Raw genomic sequence first — 18,121 nt, 5'->3', positions numbered from 1 at the left:
CCAGATGTTTACAGCTGCCACGAAGTCGTCCCAGCTTTTCAGATGAGTGCAAGGGCCGGTCAAGAATTGTAACCAACCTAGCTCACTCCTCTGAGTGAAGCTAATACGGGATTAGTAACACCGAGATGGTGCCTAAAAAGCTTTAATAAAGGAGTGTGTGTTAACATCACTTTGGAGAGATGGGCATGACTAAATGAACTTAACTGATGACTGTCTCCGGGAGATTGTACGTTTAGAGTTTTTTGTCACAAGGTTTTGCTTCTTCCTCTGGTACTAATGGGTCCAGGATCAGGAAATCACTCCCCAAAAGGGAAAGCCCAACTGCGGGAGTATTTAGAGACAGGCAAAGGATGCTCGGGCAGACCTCTGCCCTCATTCAAGATGGCGATAAGGAAGCGTGCCCTTTCCGGTCACATGATCCGTCAGGCTCGGCAGGACGTCTCCCCGCGCGTGCGCAGTGTGCCGGGGCTGCGAGGCGCTGAGGGGAGAGGCGCCGCCAGCGCCGCCCGGGGACCCGTTAGAGCGGAAGCGCCACCACCGCCGCCACCGCCACCGCCGCCGCCGCCGCCTCTGCCGTCGCGGGGTTCCCGGCAGGTGAAGCGGGAGCCATGTCGAAGCGGCTCCGGAGCAGCGACGTGTGCGCCGACTGCAGCGGGCCGGGTGAGTGACGCCGGCGGGGCCCGCTCGCCGCGCTCTCGGGGTCCGGACTCCTGGCGGGGCTGTCCCCGCGGGCGGGAGGTTGGCTGCGGCCCAGCCACGCCGACCCCCCTGGCCGCCCGGGCGCGAGACGGTCCCGGGCCTGTCAGCCTCGCGGCCCCGGGGGTCGCTCACTCCTTTCCGCGGCCCGACCGAGGGCAGAGGCGACTGGACCCGGGAGTGGACGGGACGGGAAGGGTTCGGCAGCCCCGGAAAGCCGGTGACAGGAGGCAGACGCGGGCGGCCCGAGCGAGGTTGCAGGTGTTTCCCCTTCCCGGTCCCCCGGCCCGAGCGTGCGCGCGACCGCTGGGCTGCGCTGCCCTAGGGGCCCCGAGTGGAGGGTTGTCCCGCGCCCTGCAAGCCGCTCCTGGGGGGGGGGGGGGAGACAGCCCGAGCTCGGGTTCTCAAGTTTCCCACCAGGTTTCGCCCCTCTGCGTGACCTTGGACTAATGACTTCACTTGCTCTAACCTGGTTTTCCTCATTTTCCCGGTGGAAATTATCACCAGTACAGTGCGCAGTGGTCAGTGGGATATTCCCCAGGGGATCGTGTCTTTTGTATGATGTTACTCAGTTGAAAACCGTTGTAGTTCCTTCAGCTGCAATTTGGCTTCAGAAGTGTACCAAACACACAGTCGCTGGCATTGTAAACTCGGGGACATCGAATGGCCAAAACGGCTCCTACTGCAGATAGTGTTTGGATTCGAAGATTGGATCTGGCTTAGTAATTGGAATCCAATTGACATGTTTTGATTCGGATTTTTTTGTGATCATTTTGTTTCTTGGACTTGATTAACTTCGAGTGTTTAGTCAGTTACATATTTAGATGACTTTCCGATGTTCAATAAACAAGCCTAATTAAGTCTTTGAACACAGGCGGTTTGTAACTGTTTTCATCTTGTCATTTAGAAGCAGAGGCAGATTGTAAATGGTGCTGTGCTAACTCTTAGTTATTTCATAGTCCTGGCTACTACAGGTTAACAGTTCAGAGGGAAGGTAAAGACAGGCAGGGAGGGTTTTTAAAGGAGTGCTTTATACTCTAAGCCAGGTTTGTACAAACTATCATTTTCTATAAAATGTCGATTGTTCCGCTTCCTTCTTTTCTTGCCTGTTTTCCGTTGATTCATGTGTGTCTAACTTAAAACTTCCTCTTGGGATGCACATTCTTTACTTCTCCACTGGAAGGTACGAGGCAAAAGCAGATGGCTTCTCCTTGGTACCCTGAAAACTGTCTTGTCCATTTGTGCCATTTCAGGACCTTGTCTGTTGTTTCATATTAGTTGTCTTGAATGCCAAAATCTAGAAAAACTTGAGTCACTTCCTTCCTGTTTTGAATATAATGAGGCTACCTTGAAGGGTGAACTGGCAGACTAGGAATTTATGCTGCCTTTTATGCACCGCTTAGGTGGAGGGTCAGCTGTAGGATTCGGGCTCCTTTGAAATCTTAATGTGCAGGCCATCTCAGAAGACGATGAAATACTTAACTCTCCTGGACAGAATTTGCATACGATGGCCGGAGGCACAGATACCTTTGAAGTCCATGTGTAGTGTTTGTTCATGGAACCTTCCAGATAAACTGGAAGGACTTCACCCAACCTCATTGACAAAAGCTTGATTGTCATTTTCTGTGTTGTCAGTGTTCTTTCCTTGGGATTCTGATCCGTGGTGTTTAAGTGATTAATCAAGACCGTTGGTTTAATGTGGGCTAAACCATTGCTCTCCTCCTGGTTGATTTGCCTAGGAATACTGTGAACCTCTGACAATAAAAAGCAAAGCCACATGTCCAGTCCTAATACTAATAGACGATGCAGAAGCAGTGTTGCATGTGTCTGTCAGAATCTTCATACTCCCCGCCCGCCTCCTTAGAATGCCATAGTAGCAACTACAGTTGAACCTGCTGGATTCTTTTCTGTTTTGTCCTAGGGAACACACTTCACTATGATTATGTCTTGTTTACCTTTGTGGTTGGTGTGGGGGCTCCACAAAGCCCAGCCCTGATTCTTGTTTGTTTTTAATGAATCTAGTTCATTTAAAATGCATCATTCCTGTGCCCCCATGATAGATACTTTATTTATTCTTATTTGCATTGACCCTCCCTGTCCCACTATGAGGACACTCAAAGAAGTAACTTGCCTCGGATTATTGCACAAGAAGTGGTGGCAGAGTTGGAATTCAAACCATGGGCTCTTTGTCTCCATAACCAACCCTCTTACCACCGTATTCTCTGGCTCCCAGGGTTTGTCTCTGATTGAAATCCCATAACTTTTCATTATATGGTTTGAAGGGGTTAGAATAAATTGTTAAAAATGGTAAGCATGATATACATGCATTTTAGAGATTTTTGTGGACATTGAAGAATTTTAAAGTGTAACCCTTAGGCCAGGCAGCTGGAGTAGCACCTACTGTCACCGCACTGTGAGTCTGATGGAATGGGAAAGGCCTGTCTTTATTTGGGGTTTCTAAGGCTCAGTTTACTTGCCCAGAACCATCCTGCCTGAATAGTGTAAATTATTCCTCTTATGAAAGATTGTGTGATGAAGCTTTTTTGGATTTCAAAGGAAAGAAAGTATTGTACTCAACGAGAAATGCTGTTCATTTTGGTTTACGTCTTTATTTCTGTGAGGTGCCTTCCTTCGAGTCAGCTGCAAGACTGGATCCAGCAGGTTGTCTAAAACAACTGGTGTTGTCATAGAGCATTGCCTTAGAGGAGTGGGCCACCCTTTCCTGCCTCAGAAGAGCTGAACAATTCTGCAGTTCTCTTCTGGATTTGTGTTAGCATATGGGCCTTGACTTCCTACACTGGGCAGTGGGCACTTCACTGTTTACTTTAGATACTGTATGAGAATAATCCACTGTCAAGATTGTGTAGTCTTATTTACAAAGATGGACTAAAAATGATTCATTGAGTTGAGACGGAGCTCAATGGTAGAGCGTGCCCACCATGGACAAGGCCCCAGGTTCAATCCCCAGCACTGCAAGGAAACAGTAGAATGACCCACCCCTGCTCCTTCAATCTGCTTCTTTACCATTCTGTAAGAGTATGTGCCTATGGTGTGGTGGTGGACCCACAGTCAGGCTGCAGACGAGCCTGCACAGGAAGAAGGCAGCTGCTGTGTAGGGCTGTAAGTTCAGTCAAGGTGGGTGGGATCCTCAGGCTGGTCCATCCGAGTCATATATTGAGAAACATAAAACAACAAAAACTTGTTCTGTTTTTTTTTTTTTGTTTTTTTTTTTAAATCAAGTGTCAGCCATCTTTCACCACCCTGTATATAGCATCCAATTAGTGTCCTTGCCACTGAGGTGTCATTCTTTTTCCAGATCCTTCCTGGGCATCAGTAAATAGGGGAACTTTTATATGTGACGAGTGTTGCAGTGTACATCGGAGTCTAGGACGCCATATCTCCCAAGTAAGGCATCTTAAACACACACCATGGCCTCCAACACTGCTTCAGGTAAATAATAAGAAAATTTTCATAATTGGAAATTTGTGTTTTAGGATTGTTATTTTAGCAACTAAAAGATCTCCTAATGTACATCTTAAATCTTATAAAAATATTTGGATCATAAATGGATAAAGTGTTGTACCCTTCGTTTCTATGTATAGTATACTATTGCCCTGTATTGAAATCAGTATCTGTTCATTCTTTGATCACCTAACATAATGTTGTTCCCTGAAATGCAGTTATACATAGATATATCAATAGAATGTATCAATAAAAGTTTACATTTCTTAGTAAGTTTTGGCTGCTGACTTTCTAGATTGTCACTAGAATTTGTTTTATTTTGTTTGAGACAAGAGTCTCACTGTGTAGCCCTGGCTGGTCACCTCTGCTTCCTAAGTGCTAAAATTAAAGGTTTGTACCACCATGTCCAACATCAGAAATTATTTTTTAGTTAATTTATTTTTAATGCATTGGTGCTTTTGCCTGAATGCATGTTTGTATGAAGGTGTCAGGATCCCCTAGAACTGGAGTTACAGACATCTGTGAGCTGCCATGTGAGTGCTGGGAATTAAACCTATATACTTTGGAAGAGCAGCCAGTGTTCTCAACCACTGAACCATCTCTCCAGCCCTCAGAAATTATTTTTATTTTTTAACCTTTTTTTTTTTAGATTTATTTATTTTATATGTATAACTATTTTCCGTGTGTGCATGCATGCGTGAGTGTGTGTGTGTGTGTGTGTGTGTGTGTGTGTGTGTGTATCCAGATGAGGGCACGGGATCTCCTGATGGGGCTCAAACCCGGGTCTTCTGCAAGAACAAGGGCTTGGTTTAGAACACTGAGCCATCTCTCCAGCTCCTAGAAATTATTTTTAAAAAGTCTGTCTTTCCTATATACTGTGATAAATGATCCTGAAAGCCCCACTGCTGAAAAACTTGTCATTAACATGCAATTCCTAAGTATCTGCTTATATTTTTAGACAATTTTTTCCTGCTTTGATCAAAGTGTAGCCTGGGATTCTTCAGAAATCCCTTCAGCATCTGAGGTTTTCTTAAAGCCTCAATGTCAGGCAGAGACTAAGTGAGCATGTTTTGATTGTGCACCTAATACTTGTCAGGGGGTCTTTGTCTTATTTGGGAGCTGATGTCATGTTCCTTGTACTTTTATTTGGGGTACACATTCTTCAGTTCTTTTGAAACTTGGGATTTATCGTGCATTGTAGTCTGAGTTTTTCAGTGGGACATTTTCACAATGTACAGAAGGATTATTCCACAGCAGTGCATTTTGTGATATTTGTCTTAATACACATCTCACTAAATCTGCAACTGCTCTACATGGCACTCCTTAAACTCACATGAACCAAGGTACCAAAGCAAGTGCTTTGAGTTGCTGATAAGAGATGCCCATGAGGGCTGGAGAGATGGCTCAGTGGTTAAGAGCACTAACTCTTCTTCCAGAGGACCCAGAGCACCCACATGGCAGCTTACAGCTGTCTGTAACTCTAGTTCCAGGGGATCTGATACCTTCACCCCAATGCACATAAAGGTTCAATAAATCATTTGATTAAAAAAAAAATTTAAAAAGAGAGAGAGAGAGATGCCCATGAGCTGCACGAGCAGATGGGCCTTCCTAGGAGTCCTGTTTGTTGGATAATGAAGTTGAGATGTTTGTTAAGATGGTCTGCTTAAGCCAGGCATTGGTGGCTCCTACCTTTCATCCCAGCACTCAAGAGGGGAGTTCTAGGACAGCCAGGGCTACGTGGAGAAACCCTGTCTTCCAAAAACCAAAACAACCAAACAAAAACATTCTACTTAGGACTTCCCAAAGGCCCATTCTCACACGAAAGTAGTGTGCTGCTTCCAGGTCTATCTTTGTTTACAGTTTTAGAATTTACAAACGGTCCAGAGATGAGTAATTGAAAATGCCAGGGTTGACACTAAGGAGAGACATGAACCCTAATGGGGTGTTTGAGAGAGATAGCACTGAGATATACGTTTATTGCATTACTTTATTTAGGTATGTATAAAAAAACTAACAATTATTAATAATATTCTTTAAATAGGTGGATTTAATGAAAAGTATTAAGTGACTAGTGTGTACGGGGATAAAGTAGCATTTGTTCAGGCAGGAAAATGCCACCCTAAAGCATCATCAGTCACTTTTTCTTCTGTTTGTAAGTACATACAATCACGCCAGATTGGCTATTCTATAAGCAAAGCCAAATCCTACCTCGAGCTCTTCAGTCTGACTCTACAATCAGAAACAGTAATGGAGCGTTATACAGACGTGCTAGTATGGTTAATGATGTGCTATTTTTCCATTTTTTTTCACTGACTCTTTTTGAATATTTGAGGAAATAAAATATCATTTCATGCTACTTGGTTTCAGATGGTTGAGACCTTGTATAACAATGGTGCTAATTCTATATGGGAGCATTCTTTGCTGGACCCCGCGTCTATTATGAGTGGAAGACGGAAAGCTAATCCACAGGATAAAGTACAGTGAGTGCAATGTTTCAAACTACTTCTATTTCTTCGCAACAAATGGCCCTGTTGGAAGGAATGTGGCTATTTTGATCGGCCTTGTGCATGGGGCTTTTGCTGTGTGAAAGGCAGAGTGAGGCAGGTGGGCCATTGCTTGCTTGGTTACCCTGCTGAATGAAATGATTTCTCCAGTTGTAGACCAGAGCTTGGCGACTAGGTGTCAGAACTAGTGGCAGTCAGACCAGAAACCTGGCTTATAGCGGCTTCTGCCCAGTGCCTCACCTGATGAGGGACTAAATGCTACTTCCTCCTGGGTTCCATCAGTTAAGGAAGTCAGAAAGGGAAGAAAGACGCTATAAAAGTGGTAATGTGTTTTCAGATCATGTCTTCAGCACTGCTGAAGTGTATTCTCAAGTGGGGGCTGTGGTCACTACCTCTTCTTACAGTACAAAGATTGAGAAATGTGTCTGAACTGCAAGTGAACTGTTTGCTTTTTTGTTTTCAAACCAGCCCCAATAAAGCAGAATTCATCAGAGCCAAGTATCAGATGTTAGCGTTTGTTCACCGTTTGCCCTGCCGTGACGACGACAGTGTGACTGCCAAAGATCTTAGTAAGGTGGGCACATTCTTTACAGTCCCTCAGGGAGTCTGGTGAGACAGTGGCTCAATTCACTTAGAAGTGGTACAGGAGGGAGATACCAGTCTCTTCTGCACCTTTAAGTAACTGACTGTTGCCATTTTCTCTTAAGTGGCAGTCACTCCTCTTGAACATACCAGCCAAAGAGGAAAAATAAGTGTCTCAGAAACAGGATTTTTCCCTCTTTTAAAAAAAAAATTTAGAGGCTGGAGAAGTTAAGAGCACCGACTGCTCTTCCAGAGGTCCTGAGTTCAATTCCCAGCAACCACATGGTGGCTCAAAACCATCCGTTATGAGATCTGATGCCCTCTTCTGGTGTGCATATATACATGGAAGCAGAATGTAGTATACATAATAAATAAATAAAATCTTAAAAAATAAAAGAATAAAAAAATTTTTATCCGGGTGGTGTTGGCTTGAGCCTTTAATCCCAGCACTCAGGAGGCAGAAGCAGGCAGATCTCTGTGAGTTCAAGACTAGCCTGGTCTACAAGAGCTAGTTCCAGGACAGCCTCTAAAGCCACAGAGAAACCCCGTCTCGGAAAAACCCAAAAACAAATAAATAAAATTTTAATTAATGATTTGTGCTTTTTCAGTACTATTTTCATGTATATGTTTGGGTAAGTTCTCTGCTTGGAAATAACAGCCATTTCAAAGGAGTGTTTCTGGAAGGGCCTAGGAAGTTTTCAGGGTGTTTGAGACTAGAACAGAGGAGGGAGGAGGCTCACTGCTTCAGCTTCACGGGTGCAAGGTCCTCAAGGAGGACCTTGAGAAGGTAGAGTGTGACTTGAGCTGTCCCACTCAGGGTCTGTCACAGTGGTGAGCGGGCACTTTCTCTGTGGGCCTTGGGTATCTAGAATAGGTGGTATAAAAACGCACATCTTAGTTTTGGAGAGGTGCTTTGAACAGAGTACGTGCATGATTCAGAGTACTAATTTACACAGACATGTATCGTTTTTCTGCTAATTAATAGACCTAAGTAGTTTCTCTCCTTTTTTACCAGATAAAAAACCATAGCCAGGTGTGGTGGGTATATAATTCCCAACTTTTGGGAGTCAGAGGCAGGGAGATAGCTGTGAATTCAAAGCTGGCCTGGTTTATACAGTGAGTTCTAGGACAGCCAGGATTGCATAGTAAGACCTTGTGTAAAAGTGGGTGGGTGAGTGATAATAATAATAATAATAATAATAATAATAATAATAATAATAATAATTTGGGGCTGGAGAGATGGATCAGTAATTAAGAGCAAATGCATAGTGTTCTTGGAGATGAACCATATCAGATGACTCACAACCATCTGTAATGTAGCTCCAGAGGATCTGACACCTTTTTCTGGCCTCTGTGGGCACCTGCACTCAATGTGCACATATGTACACACATACATATAATTAAAAAAACCAAAAGACTGGCTACAGTAGGTTTCTCTGTTTCTATGGTGCCAATTACTGCGTCTGGAACAATTCTAGATTAAACTTGAAGGAAAGCTTGCTTTGTGCTTGTTTTAGAGCTTTTCTGTGGTAACAAGGAATTTGGTGGAGTACGGCCCTGTTTCCCACCAAGAGCAGCCTAGTAAAAGCATTTAGTGGCTAGATGAAAAATGCAGACTAATGGCAGATGATGAAAGGCAGGTGTACTTATGCATGGCAGCTTGAGGCCCCAGGGACAGCAGTACCCGTGGCAGCATCTAATAATGAAGAGTGTAGCTGTGTCTGAGGTTTGAAGTGTTTCTTGTGTCAGGTACCCAGGTTTCACTGCCCGAAGAGCTTTTGTCAGATCATACAGGGGGAAGGCAGTAGACCTTGAAATGCATTCCACCCAACTGCAGAGCCCCATCTTGAAGTGCTTCCCACTTGGGTTATAGTTGTACCTTTACCTGGCACGCCCCATACTAGCCTTCACAGTTCTAGCTCCTTGTGGGTAAAATGTGTGAGACTCACCTACAGCCTGTAGCCATTGTGAACTCCCTGTCTTCCTAAGCCAAAGAAAGATTTGTTACTAATGGAGAGTGTATTAAAATAGGTCACCAGCTGCTCCAACACATCACTCTTAATAACGCTTTTTACAACTACTCTTTCTTTGTTTTTCAGCAACTGCATTCAAGTGTGAGAACAGGGAACCTGGAGACCTGTCTGAGACTGCTATCTCTAGGAGCCCAAGCCAACTTCTTTCATCCTGTATGGAAACATCAATTGATTCAGATGTCAGATTGACTGAGTTGTATTTGAATAGCTAAGTTTACTTAGTTTGCTTTTTTTTTTTTTTGTCTACCGTTATTAATAATTCTTAGGAAAAAGGAAGCACTCCACTCCATGTCGCCTCCAAAGCAGGACAGATTTTACAGGCTGAATTATTGGCAGTATATGGAGCTGACCCAGGCACGCAAGACTCTAGTGGGAAGACTCCTGTTGATTATGCAAGGTGAGGGGCTGAGGGTCTTGGATCATCTGTGTGCTGAGTATGTTTCCTTGCTAAGTGACTGAACTGTGTGTGATTTGTGTTCAGTCCTTTAGAGATTTACATTCTATTATTTTGTAAATGAAGACATCTCAACATCAGTTGAGACAGGCAAGACCACGGAATCTAGAATCATAAACTGGTGTGCTTAACTTCCAGTCATTGTAACAAAGTAGTGTTCAAGCAATAGCGAACAAATAAGTATCAAGAATTGGGAGTCTGGGTGGCTGGAGAGTTGGCTCAGTGGTTAAGATCACCAGCTGCTCTTGCAGAGCACTGGGGTTCAGGGATAGGTTCCCAGCACCAAATGTTCCCTCATCTGTAACTCCAGTTCTGTGGGTTCTAACACCCTCTTCTGTCCTCCAAGGGCACTAGGCACACCTGAAATGCATTTACATGCAGCTAGAACATTTACTCATAAAAATAAATAAATCTTAATTTTAAAAATTAAATAAGAGGCCGGGATGGTGGTGGCGCACACCTTTAATCCCAGAACTGGGGGGGGGCAGCAGAGGCAGGATCTCTGAGTTCAAGACCAGCCTGATCTACAAGAGCTAGTTCTAGGACAGCTCCAAAGGCACAGAGAAACTCTGTCTTGAAAACCCAGGAAAAAAAAATTAGAATTAGAGAAGGGGCTAGGGAAATGGCTCACTGAGTGGCCTGCCTGCCTATTCGCACAAGGAACAAAATAGGACTAGAAACATAGCACAAGGCTGGAGCATGAGTTCAATCCCTGACATTGGGGGCGAAATGCAAAACCCACTCTTCAAGTTTTTAATGCATCTTTAAATTGTTCCTGCTGTGGTTTGGTTTGGTTTTGATACCATGCGGATCTTGAATTTCTTACCGTGTGCCCCTGAGTAACTGCTATACTCTGCTACAGCTGAAATGCTGGAGCATGAAGGAACTTGATGGGGTTTAATAAATCCATTTAAACATGCAAGTCTAGGTGAGGGAAGGTGGACATCTTTCCTTCTCTTTCCAGATTTATTAACTATGAAGCATCTTATTCTGCTTCACAACGAATTAAACAGGGAAAATGACAAAAGTCTGTCTCAGAATCCTGGCTTTACTTCTCTAGAAAAGATGACTAATAAATACCTGAAGGAATTGAGGCAAGATTATGTATGAATTGTTGACAAAATGGACAATTAGCCATGTTTTGTTTTGTTTTCTGTTTTGAGACAGGGTCTGACTCTGTAACCCAGGTTGGCCTTGAATTTACAGAAATATTCCTGCCTATGCTATCCTCCCTCTCCCCATGCTATGATTGCAGGTGTGAACTACCATGCACTGCTGATAAGTTGGTCTTAAAAAGTACATGTGGCTAGTATAAAAACCTGAGTGTGGTCCCCAGAACCCACATGAAATGACAGGTGTGGTGTTCACACATATGTAATCCCCACACCCACAGCAGGATGGGAGGCAGACAGGAGAGTTACAAAGCTTGTGAACCAGCTATCCTGGTATGTGCATGCTTGGCAAAATCCAGAGAGACGAGGGAAAGAACCCACTCCCACACACATGCCATCAAATACATGATAAAGTTCAAAAAGCATGTGTCAGGGGCTGTGGAGATGGCCCACTGACTAAAGCACTTGCTGTGCATGCATGAAGACCAGAGTTCGGACCCTCAGAGCTCACACAAATACCTTGTGATCGTGATGGGTGAGCGTGGTGGCCCTGCTGTATTCCAACAGTAGAAGGCAGACAGAGAATCCCTGTAGCTAGCTGACTAGCAAGACTAGCTGTGTCATCAGGTTCTGGGGTCAGTCAAGACTTTGCCTTAGTGATAAGGTGGAGAGCAGTCAAGGAAGATTTCTGATGTAAGCTTTGAACCTCCATATACATGTGCATCCACACCAACACATGGGCCCACATACATGCAAACATGTTTCATGTCCACCCCATACACACATAGTGACACATAACAGAAAATGAGCATATGTAAGGTTTCTTCGTTCTGGCTCCAATGATTAGATTTCTTCAGTGGTTGTTGAGGAGTGGGTTGGATTTGGACCTGTGAAGGAGGAACTAAAGAATCCTTGAGAGAAAAGACAGATTCAAGGGTGGGAGATGGGGATGGACGAAGTGTATTCATCACCGTGGAGATTGGACTGGAGAAGGCAAGGGTGTGGGAGTAGGGAGAGGAAGGCAGTGTCTGATCAGCTTTGGGGTTGGACCATGCTGCTTCATTTCAGTCCTCACTGACAGAGAAAGCTCCACCAGATGCACCGCTAAAGCCCATTTCATCTACTGAGAAAGCAGGGTGCCTGTTAGATTCAGATATGTGTAGGTCAGGAAGTATGTGGAGAGAGAGACTGCCTGGAGCTAGATTTGATCTTAGAATATAACAGAATCCACGTCAACACTGTTTTTACTTTGGAATCTCCTGTGTACTTGGCATGTAATAGTCTCAATGTTACAGTTTACTTATATGCTAAAAGGATTCCAAGCAGCTCAAATATTTTATGAATGAAGAAAGGCAAACACTGTTTCCTGTAGCAGAAATGGCAGGTACAGAGGCAGAAGAAGCTGCAGGGATGAGCTCTGTGTCAGGGTAGTCTGTCTGCCTTGAAGTCTTTAAAGTAACTTCAAGGCTAGGACAGGGCAGTGGCCACAGGCATCAGGATCTTGTGGAGGAAGGGACTTCTTCAGGGTAGTGGCCTGGGGCCGTCCTATTCTTCCTGATCAGAGCTCCCAACTAGTGTTTCTGGGAGCACTCTAGTTGACTTTGAGAACCTCTTCCATTGATTAGTTTGATTTTCTGACCTCGTTATCCCTCCCATGAGTCTCCCATGAGTACCTGGTGGGGACACAGCTTGGGGGGGGGGGGCGACAACACACTGAAAGATCATGACTGTCAGCATGCTGCCTTCCAGAGAGTCACGTTTGATAAGCTGCTTGGTGTCTAAGAATGGCTCTGTGCTCTGCAGACTCGATGCCAGTGAGCTGAGCCATGTCAATGGGGCTTTGTTCTCTTGGTAGGCAAGGAGGCCACCATGAGCTGGCGGAGCGCCTCGTGGAGATACAGTACGAGCTGACTGACAGGCTGGCCTTCTACCTCTGCGGCAGGAAACCAGGTGAGGGAGAAGAGGTGACCTTGCTGCGCCTCTGGCCTGGAAAGACAGGTCAGGACAACATTTTTATGACTTCCTCTGTCTTAAAGTGACCTCAAGAAGACTGCTGAGAGGGTTTCTATTTGGAAGGATAACAACTGCAGAATTTTTATTTTTGTTTTGTTTACTCTTTAAATAGGGTCTCAGTGTATCCCAGCTTGGCCTGGAACTTTGCTGTGTACCTTCAGCCGGTCTTAACTTTTTAAATTTTTTTTTTTTTTTTGGATAATATAATTACGTCATTTCCCCCTTCCCTTTCTTCCTTCCAGACCTTCCCATGTTCCCCTCACTGTGCTCTCCTTTGACCTCATGGCCTCTTTTTTTCTTTAATGGTGTGTGTGTGTGTGTGTGTGTGTGTGTGTGTGTGTGTGTGTGTGTGAGTGTGTGTGTGTGTGTGAGTGAATATCTATGTATTCCTAAGTACATAAATAGAATCTTCCCAGTATTATGTTACTTGTATGTAGGTATATTTTAATGGTCGGCCATTTAGTATTGGTTATAATTGGTGTGCTTCCCTGGGGAAGTCTGTTTCTTCTGCTCTCAGCAGTCTAGTTACCTGTAATTCTCTGTGGAGCCTCATGAGCTTCCTCTTCCATGTTAGCATATGTATTTGTGCCGTCCTTGTTCAGATCATGTTCAGGCAGCCATGTTGGTGAAACTTTATAGGTGTAGCTTGTGGCATTTCTAGGAGACACAGTCTCACGTTAAACTCCCAGTTCCTCTGGCTCTTACCACTTTTCTTCTCCCTCTTCTATGATTATCCATAAGCCTTAGATGCAAGGGTTGTGATGTAGACGGATCCATTGGAACTGGGCTCCACAACTGTATTTTTTATTGTGTTTTTCTGCAGTGGTCTCCCATCTGTTTCAAAGAGAAGTTTCCTTGATGAGGGATGAGGACTACACTTACCTATGAGAATAAGGACAAATGTTTAGAACGTAGTTGTCTTAGTTTCCAGTACCAGGCATGATTTCCCTCTTACTGAGAGGAACCCAAGTGCAATTAGAGAGCTGTTGGTTGCAGCCAAGGTATGCCTGCCATTACTGCACCCTTGGTGTTAACATGCTGCGCTGGTCATTGTTATATTTCATGGGCGTCATAGCTGGGTAGGCCTGTTGGTTGCTTTCCTCCTTTGGAAGTCTGCTTAGTGGTCTTGATCCTTCCGCCTCTGCCTCCTGAATGCTAGAATTACAGATGTGAGCCACCATACCTGCTTTAGATAGCTGTCACTATGAATAAAAATATAAAGTTGGTCAAGTCTTAAATTTGTAGTTTTAAATTTTTTACATTTACTCTGTGTGTGTGTGCGTGCGCGCGTGTGCGTATGTCAAAGGATACCTTGCATGATTCAGTCCTTTCTCACCGTGTGGGTTCTTCTACAGAGAGAACTCAGGTCATCAAAGCTTTAATTACAGACCTGTCTTGTCAACCTGAGAATTTGGTTTTTAAAACTATTTTCGCTCTAACGAAACATCTGTTTCAAGGATCCCAGAGTATAATTGAACCAGAGTTGAATGTACACCACAGTTGTTGAGCACCATGGGATGAGCTATAGAGGAGCAACGCTAGAGCCTTCAGTTGCTAAAAGAGTCCAAGGATAGGAACAGTTGTTGGTTTATTCATTTAATTTTCACTTCATTAAATGAAATTAATCTTTATCCCTCTGACAAGCCTTAAAATCCTTAAGGTGGGACACAGCTTATAAAGAGCGACTGAAAGTAGACCTTGACAGTTGGTCTCACACAGTCTTCTAAATCATCAGGTTTATAAGTTGCTCAGGTGTCTCAGAGCAGTTTCTCAGCTTGAACCTGGGTTTAATTGGCGTTATTTGTGACGTGGAGTGGGAGTCAGCAAACCTATCCAGCCTGTGACCAGTTTATCAAATAACATTGTCCTGGAAGGCAGCCATGCCTGCTGACGATGTGTGTGGCTGCTGTCACAGAACAGCAACAGAGCTGAAGAAATTACTGTTGCGGCAGACGAACACAAAGCCTAATGCATTATCTGTTCAACCCTATTCATAAGGTATTTGCCATCTCTTTAAAAAAAATGTTTTTGGGAGTGCCATACACGGGATAGCTGAGTGTGTGTGTGTGTGTTATGTAGGACAGAGGACAACTTGCAGGAGTCATTCTGTCCCACCATGTGGTTTCTGGGGATCACATTTAGGTTGTCAGATGTGGTGGCAAGTGCTTTTACCTGCTGAGCCATCTCTATGCAGTGTCCATGCAAATGTGTGCAGTTGTTTCTCACCCTAGTTGTGCAATGAAATTAGGAGCCATTTTAGCGGCAAGGTGTCAACAAGCATACTCTACCCCTTCTCTCCTGCTGAATGGAGCTAAAAGCTATATAGACAGAATGCTCAGAGTAGCTCTGTAAAGTAAATGCTAGCTAAGAATGATAGGACCTGAAGTTCCATCAAGCTGGAGGTGTCTTACTTTCACTTCTGATGGGTCTGCTTGAGGGTCTGTGAGCTGCAGCTGCAGAACAGGTGCCAAGAAATTTTCTGATTTGAAATGAAATGAGACTCGAGGCAGACAGGAAGGGGATTCCCCAGGTTCTCTCTTAGCCCAGAATATGGGCAGGCAGCACGGTGATGACAGTATACAATACAGGTGCCTAAATGTCTGGCCTCCTGCATGGGGAAATATGGATTGCTTTTCTTTTGCTGCTTTCACTTGCTGCCTGCTCAGCAGGTGGAGCCTAACCTGTTCTGTGGCCTTCTAAATTTGTATAGATTTGGAAAAAGGCTCAGTCTTAAAATACAATGTTTAGAACATCCCATATTCATAGCTGGGCATTGGTGGCACAAGCCTTTAATCCCAGTACTCGGGAGGCAGATGCAGGCAGATCTTTGTGAGTTTGAGGCCAGCCTGGTCTCCAGAGTGAGTGCCAGGATAGGCTCCAAAGCTACACAGAGAAACCCTGTCTCAAAAAACCAAACCAAAAAAAAAAAAGAACATCCCATATTCCATCCCCAATGCCTCAGTATATGAAGAGCCAAGAAAACCTCAGGGGCTGCAGGAGAAAGCAGTCAACAGATGCTAGGCCTGGGGCCAGCTGGTGGCCAGCAGTGAAGATGATGAGGTGTCCAGTGACCTGAATGACCCTGTGACCTACATAATAGGAGAGAACCAACTCCCAGGAGTTGTCCTGTTGGAATTGTCAGAAACATTTTAAACCAGCCAGTAAGACCATGGTCTGAAAAGCAATGAACTTTCTTAAAGACACATAAACAGAGAAGAACCGAGAAGGAATATTGGAGTTGAAAATTGCAGTAGCTAAATTTTCCAAATTAATAGGTTTAATAGCAGGCTGGAAATATTAGAAAAAGCAAATTGAAACTAGATAGCTAGGTAGTGAAGTAGCTCAGTAGTAGACAGGTTACCTGCCACATGGAAGGCTCTGGGCTCAGTCCCCAGCACAAGAGAAGGAGAGCCAACAGCAGCCTGCCTCAGGGACCTGTGGGGAATACCAGAAGAATGGGGTGGGGCACTGCATTGATACAGTACTCGCTTTGCAAGCATGAAGATCTGTGCTTGGTCCTAGCAGGTGTAAGAAGCCAGGCATGTGGTATGTGCCCACAAGTCCCACCACTAGGGAAGCAGAGAAAGTAGGATCGTGGGGGCTTGCTGGTCAGCTAGTCTGATCAGTCAGTGAGTCCCAGGTTTCAGTAAGAAACCCTATCTCAAAAAAATAAGGGTGGTATATACATATACAAGTGTGCATATAAAATAATGCTAAAGGAGTCCATGAATTTGAAAGAGCAGGGAGGGTTGTATGAGAGGCCTTAGAGGAAAGGGGAAGGGGAAATTATGTAATTATAATCTCAAAAGTAATTTATAAAAGGAGTAGAAGTGAGGCTCACACCTTTAAATCTCTGCACTTGGAGGCAGACACAGGAGGATCTCTGAGTTCAAGACCAGCCTGGTCTACAGAGTAAGTTCCAGGCCAGTTAGGATAGAGGAACTAGAAGTTAAGAGTAATAGATACTCTTGCAGAAGACCTGGATTTGGTTCCCAGCACCTACATGGCACCTCACAACCACCTGTAACTCAAGTTCTAGGGGAGATACAAAGCCCTCTTCGGCCCTCTGCAGGCACCAGGCACAAACTGGTACATGTATATACATGCAGGCAAAACACACATGTACATAAAATAAAATAAATATTTAAAAAATAGGAATAATAGGTTGGAAAAGTGATTTAGGAAGACACACTATATCCACCTCTGACCTCTACATGCAGGCACAGGAAATATTACCAAAAAATCTGAGTTTGTGAAAAGACATAAAGATTCGTGAAACTCGAGCCAGACAGTGATGGGGCACTCCTTTAATCTCAGCACTCAGAAGCAGAGGCAGGCAGATCTCTGAGTCTGGTCTACAAGGCAAGTTCCAGGACAGCCAGGGCTACTTAGAGAAATCCTGTTTTGAAAAACAAAGATTCATGAAACTTCAAAGGTGAATGCAAAAGAAAACTGTACTTGAGACACATCAAAACAAACTGCTGAAAGCTAACATTGAAAAAAAATGTTTTTAAAACATCCTGAACAGTATTTCACACATCGAGGTTGAATATCTTTTATACTAAATGCCCAGTACCAGAAATGCTACAGGTTTCATATTTTCCTTTAAATGTTTCCTTTAAGAATATTTGCCATAGATCTCTGATGATGCAGAAATCTGAAGTGCCAACTTTTTTGAGTATCCTATGGTTGCCCTGATGTTTCTCAGAAGTCATGGGAATGAAGGAGAGATTAAACGTTATTGTTAAAGTGACAAAAGAATTGCCTGCCTGGAACCCCAGCACTAGTAAAGCCTTACCTTTAGCATGAAGGCAAATTAAACACATTACAAGATGAAGAAAACCCAAAGACTTCATTGCTCTAACAGCAGTGCTAGAGAAGGGTCTTCAAGTCAGCTGAGGGCATCTTAGACTGGGATAAAGAGCCGAGTTGAGTAGTTCATGGTAGCAGAGGAGCCCAGGCTTCAGATTTGCATGGCAGCTGACAGCAATGACTCTACCATGCAGTATACTGCAGACTCCGTGTGTGTACTGGGCAGCTGCTACAGGAACAAGAAAGGGTGAAAGAGATGCAGTGGCATTCCTACATTCTGCTTGAAGTGGGAAGGTACCATTTTCAAAGAGTAATTTCTAGTGTAATCCTTAACACAGCCGCTACAAGAAAAAGACAAAGCGGTGTGATCAAAAAGCCTAGATAGAGATAAGGGCTGGAGAGATGGCTCTAAGGTTAAGAGCACTGGTTGCTTTTCTAGAGGACCCAGGTTAA

The 18,121-nt window shown here is 44.2% G+C and overlaps 1 protein-coding gene across 11 annotated transcripts in view; it reads left to right on the top strand.

Annotated features, from left to right (window-relative positions):
* Window positions 1-461: 461 nt before the first annotated feature.
* Window positions 462-18,121, top strand: part of Git2 (GIT ArfGAP 2) — a 52,539-nt gene continuing 34,879 nt past the window's right edge. For 7 of the 11 annotated variants that reach the window (XR_004769492.1, XM_027416017.2, XM_027416013.2 and 4 more), the window contains exons 1-7: window positions 463-660; window positions 4,013-4,146; window positions 6,526-6,638; window positions 7,131-7,236; window positions 9,344-9,430; window positions 9,544-9,674; window positions 12,699-12,793. Coding sequence is in view for 10 of the 11 variants with exons in the window: in XM_027416017.2 (XP_027271818.1) it covers window positions 609-660; window positions 4,013-4,146; window positions 6,526-6,638; window positions 7,131-7,236; window positions 9,344-9,430; window positions 9,544-9,674; window positions 12,699-12,793 (718 nt within the window). In the remaining variant the exon portion in view is untranslated. Of the gene's footprint in view, window positions 661-4,012; window positions 4,147-6,525; window positions 6,639-7,130; window positions 7,237-9,343; window positions 9,431-9,543; window positions 9,675-12,698; window positions 12,794-18,121 lie in introns of all 11 variants that reach the window. The other 4 variants (XM_027416022.2, XM_027416021.2, XM_027416020.2 and 1 more) reach the window with 2 other exon arrangements.

This window comes from Cricetulus griseus, chromosome 4, assembly GCF_003668045.3.
Source record: "Cricetulus griseus strain 17A/GY chromosome 4, alternate assembly CriGri-PICRH-1.0, whole genome shotgun sequence".
Classification (NCBI taxonomy): domain Eukaryota; kingdom Metazoa; phylum Chordata; class Mammalia; order Rodentia; family Cricetidae; genus Cricetulus; species Cricetulus griseus.
Note: the sequence above shows the minus strand (reverse complement) of the source record. Positions and strands in the feature narration are given on the sequence as shown.